Raw genomic sequence first — 5,395 nt, 5'->3', positions numbered from 1 at the left:
TTTTTTTTTTTTTGCATTTCATTGAGAAATTATATGATAGTTGAACTTTCTTTTTGGAGGTAATATGATTTAACATGCTCGAATAAATATTTTAATATAAAATAATTAATACTTTAATATTATCCGCACATCGCGCGAGTACGTAAACTATTACATATGACATACATCATACTGTAATATTAAAAGCCACATTTATTTATATATCACCAAATACAGTGGAGACATTAACCATTAGAGCTCCAATTTATTTTCTGGAGGCTACGTACATGTATAACATGTATTTGTTTAACCAACTTGGGGAGTTTGTACAACAAAGTCCAATAAATTAACAAAAAGACGAACTCGATTACATCTCAAATCTTCTGTAACAGGACCACCATTTAGTACAGTTACAACATTTGTTAATTTTGGATTTTCCTTCTGAATTATTTGCTGAGCGAACTTCGCTGGTGTTCCAAGAAGTTCTGGCCACTTTTCCTTTGTCACTCCTATAATTTATACAAAATACATATAATTAATCAGTTAATGTGTGTGTGAGATGATATTATGATGAAAAGAATCAGAAATATTAATATGAACAACTCTATACATACATAAAGTCATAAACTGAGTACTTGTGTTGAGAGTCTATCAGAAATAAATTTTCTATCTTTGTATGGTAGGAACGTGGCTGTGTACACTACATACTTTTTAGACCTCACTTATGAGATTTAACTGATAATATTATTATTGCATATATACATAAACCGAGTAGAGCTTTACCCTCATCAAACCCCATGTGAGACTTTTCCAATGTAAATTTGGGCTCCAATACGAATATCGTATGTGAGACAAAACCACTAAAAGAAGAAAATGAAATTAAAGACAAAAAGAGTAAAAATCAAACCTGGGCAAATGGATTGAGACACATCAAGTAGTTCCAAGACATTTAACCCATCATTCACTTCCATTTCCAAATCTCGAGCACTGAGAGATTGAAAGCCTGTTCATAAATAATTTTACATAATTAATTAAGTCTTCTTTTTTTTTTTTTTTTGAATAAATAGAAATAATATATGTGAAATAAATTTAAAGTAGAAATAGTTAAATGGGTATTACATGATGCAAGAATAAGCAATAAAGCAACCAACTTCACCATAGACATCTTTGCCTCCATTTAATTCAGTGTTGCTTTAAACAATGTAAACTAAATTTATGTATGTGTGTGAGATGTATTTGGTTTTAGAGGGATAAATATTTATAGAAGATATTTTTAACTCAATTGTACATATGCCACTTGTTTCTCTAAAAGCAGCCACACTAACATTATTTTAATGTGGAGATATAAGCTTGATGAGTTGTACACACTCTCAATTTGTTTTATAATTTGTTTACTTTTGCGTCAATCGAGGTTCATGTATGTATTTCATGTAGATCTATCAAAAAAAAAAAGAAGTAAAATGATCCATATATACTAGTAATATGAGAAGTATAATTAGCATTATTTTTTAGTACAATAAAGAGTGTTGAGGTGGCAAATGTTTTTCTTTATTTTTAATTAAATATTGAGTCATAGTCTCATATAATTGATTATTACTATTATTTTTGGTTGGAACACATAATTGAATTTCCTGACCATGCAATGTTTTTATCATATATACTAGCTTAGGTGTATGCCTCCTCACATAGGATATTTATCTAAATAATAAAGATAAATATAATAATTAAATTTAATATTTTTTTAGAGAATTTATTTAATTAAACTTAATTTTTATCAAAAAAATTGTCAAAGCCGATTGCCATTCATCTACCACCTGTAATTGGTATAAAACAATATGATGATAGGGATATCAAAACAATATAATTACACAAAAAATTTCTCAAAGTCGTCTGACACTCATCTACCATCTGTAAATTATAACAAAATAATACGATAATAGAGATATCAAAATAATACAACTAAACTTAACCTTTACACAAAAAAATTCTCAAAATAAAGATATAAAAATAATACAATTAAACCTAACCTTTACCTAAAAAAAACACTCAAAGTTGACCGACATTCATCTATCACTTGTAAATTCATCTACAACCTGTAAACTACAACAAAATAATACAATAGTGATCACAAAACTTCAATTTTGATGAAAATAATTTTGTGTGAGCGAAAATTTTGACACTAAAGAATAACTTGAATGAAAATAAAGAAGATATATACACACACGTTGAATTCTATTATATTGACAAAAACAGTGAAGAAGTTGAGGTTAAAAAATTAAGCATCCACCAATCTAGACATGCAACCGAATTAAGTTAGATGAACATCAATCATATATTTCCAATAAGTAAATTGACTTCTTGTAGTTTAACGTGCATCTCAATATTTATAGAAATATTTCCTTAATAGAGTCCTATTTTAGGAGTATTTTTCTATTCTATTTTAGGAGTATTTTTTTAATTGATCAATATAAAGAAAAATATTAATTAGTTCTCCTTTCATATATTTTAGGAGTCTCATATAGTCTAGTTAATATAATAAATATAATTAAATAATAATTAAAGAAAATAGTGAAAAAACGATCACACTTTTAATATATATTATATATATATATATATATATATATTATAGATATAGATATACTCACATAGTCACACATATGCCGCTTAATTATGAACATGAATGGAAATGGTGATAATTTCCGATTTATTAATACTCTAAAACTCTATGAAGAGTTTAAAAAAAGAGTAAATTAAGTACTACCGACAACCCTTGATTTTGACGTAATTTAAATACTCTGAACTTCGGTAGTAACTTATTGAACACTTGATTTTGACAAATATTAACCTATTAAATACTTTTTGAATATATAATCGGTAAAAAGGATACGACGGGTGAAGCTTAAACACGATAAAAGAAAAAATGGCATGGATAAGAGTGGAAGGAACTTTGGCCATGAAAGAATAAATGGTTGCTTATTTTTATTTATTTTTTTAAAAATATCTTGTCACGTTACAGAATTTATAGGTAAGCGTTATTACCAAATAAAATTGACTTCTAAATTATTGATACGAGTTGTGATGAGATGAATAAAATCTATTTTTAGTTTGAGATTAGTTTGGATTTGAGCTTTTGAGGGTGAAAAAAATCCTATTCAAAGTGTTTGTAACGCACAAATTCAAATTTAATTAAAATTCAATGTAAATATTAAACATCGGAAAAAAAGTGAGAACTTTCTATATTCATAAAAATAATTAATTACTGGGCGGCTCTTATATGTTTAGCCACCTCAACACTTTTACCAAAGCATATCTCAGTATTATATTCGTTTATATTAGTCAAAAGTGTGATATTTATATAGTACCCAAGGTGCCAAAAGCCGCCACACCCCTATATAAACTACCAAACTAGTTGTCACGATATCCACTAACTTGTTAAGAAAAAAATGTCACCAAACATGGGCTACTACCTGAGTTCTTTTGTTTTCTTCCTCCTTGCCTTTGTGACTTATACTTATGCTGCCACTATCGAGGTCCGAAACAATTGCCCGTACACCGTTTGGGCGGCATCAACTCCGATAGGCGGAGGCAGACGACTCAATCGGGGCCAAACGTGGGTCATCAATGCACCGAGGGGCACTAAGATGGCACGTATATGGGGCCGGACAGGTTGCAACTTCAATGCTGCAGGCAGAGGCTCGTGTCAGACCGGCGATTGTGGTGGAGTCTTGCAGTGCACTGGGTGGGGCAAACCACCAAACACCCTGGCCGAATACGCCTTGGACCAATTCAGTAACCTAGATTTCTGGGACATTTCTTTGGTCGATGGATTCAACATTCCAATGACTTTTGCCCCAACCAAACCTAGTGGTGGAAAATGCCACGCGATCCATTGCACGGCCAATATAAATGGTGAATGCCCTCGCGCCCTTAAGGTGCCCGGAGGATGCAACAACCCTTGTACCACGTTCGGAGGACAACAATATTGTTGCACCCAAGGTCCATGTGGTCCTACAGAGTTGTCAAAATTTTTCAAGAAAAGATGTCCTAATGCCTATAGCTACCCACAAGATGATCCTACTAGCACATTTACTTGTCCTGGTGGTAGTACAAACTATAGGGTTGTCTTTTGTCCTAATGGTGTTGCTGATCCAAATTTCCCCTTGGAGATGCCTACAAGTACTGATGAAGTTGCTAAGTAAATTTGAGTCTTTTACTTTGTTTAAATTGCTTCTAGTGGTCAAGTGATCTTTGCTGTAACAAAACCCAAGGCCTGAATAAGAGTCACATCACACATTCATTACCTTTGTCTTCTATGTCTTACACATCATGTTTTCTACTATTTTTTTTTCTTTATAACTTTTAGTGAAGTGTTAAGCGTTAGACCAAGATGAAATTTTAGCTTTTAAATTTTGGTTAACCGAGGATTATTTCGCATCGTTTTGCACATGAACCTCTTTAAGCCGACTTATTGCTATTAATCACTACAAGAAATCAGACTTTTTGTGGTGACAAAAGTCACCACAAAATGTTCCTAGTGGCAACCATAAGGTCGCCGCAGGTATCCGGATGTTTTTCGATGACTCGAGTAGAATGAATCGCTATCAAATATCAATATATAGCTCACATTTGTGGCGATTAACTTGCAACAAAAATGTTTCTAGTGGCGATCATAAGGTATTTAAAAATGAAAAGAAATATCTTCAAAGACCTATTTATAAAGCTGTTAACGGGTTGGGGCGGGTCAACTCGGAACCGGCCCGTCACATTTGAACGGGTTGTGGGACGATCCGGGTCCGAGCCTGGTTTAACGGGCTGGTCCGATTTTGGGTCCAATAATAAATTTTCAAGAAACAATCCGGGACCGACCCATTACACCTAACCCGGTCCAATCCGCCTAAATCCGGTCAAAATCGGTTCAAACTAAAAAAAAAATTTAAAAGTTTTTTCTCCAATATACACTATATATACCCACTTATATATATTTTAAATATGTTAAACAATATATATACACTATATATATAGTATATACTACATTAGAATTTAAAAAACATATACACAATTACACATGTAATCATGTATATGACTATACGTTAGTTAAATATATATACTACAAGATATATATATACTACAATATATACACTACTTTATAAAACAAATACAAATGTATACGTTAAATATATACTTCTTTAGAGTATATAGAAAATATATACACATATATACGTACCATTCAACATATGTACTACTTTAAACAAAACATATACTCCAATATATATATACTAATTTATAAAACATATACACATGTATACCTTAAATATATACTACTTTAGAGTCTATAGAAAATATATACACATATATACGTACCATTCAATATATGTACTACTTTAAATAACACATATACTAAAATATATATATTTAT

At 31.1% G+C, this 5,395-nt stretch overlaps 2 protein-coding genes across 2 annotated transcripts; one reads left to right on the top strand and one right to left on the bottom strand.

Annotated features, from left to right (window-relative positions):
• Positions 1-174: 174 nt before the first annotated feature.
• LOC107865651 (ethylene-responsive proteinase inhibitor 1) lies at positions 175-1,259 on the bottom strand. The gene is made up of 3 exons (XM_016711870.2): positions 1,099-1,259; positions 887-982; positions 175-488 (listed from the first exon to the last, which is right to left on the bottom strand). Exons 1-3 carry the CDS (start codon positions 1,154-1,156, stop codon positions 286-288), a joined length of 357 nt encoding a protein of 118 aa, XP_016567356.1. The 5' UTR covers positions 1,157-1,259; the 3' UTR covers positions 175-285.
• Positions 1,260-3,421: 2,162 nt separating this feature from the next.
• Positions 3,422-4,279, top strand: LOC107865660 (osmotin-like protein OSML81). The gene is given in 1 exon segment (NM_001324896.1): positions 3,422-4,279. A coding segment is annotated over 1 exon segment (756 nt). The 5' UTR covers position 3,422; the 3' UTR covers positions 4,179-4,279.
• The last annotated feature ends 1,116 nt before the right edge of the window (positions 4,280-5,395 follow it).

This window comes from Capsicum annuum, chromosome 1, assembly GCF_002878395.1.
Source record: "Capsicum annuum cultivar UCD-10X-F1 chromosome 1, UCD10Xv1.1, whole genome shotgun sequence".
Classification (NCBI taxonomy): Eukaryota; Viridiplantae; Streptophyta; class Magnoliopsida; order Solanales; family Solanaceae; genus Capsicum; species Capsicum annuum.
This window is presented reverse-complemented; position numbering and strand designations above follow the sequence as displayed.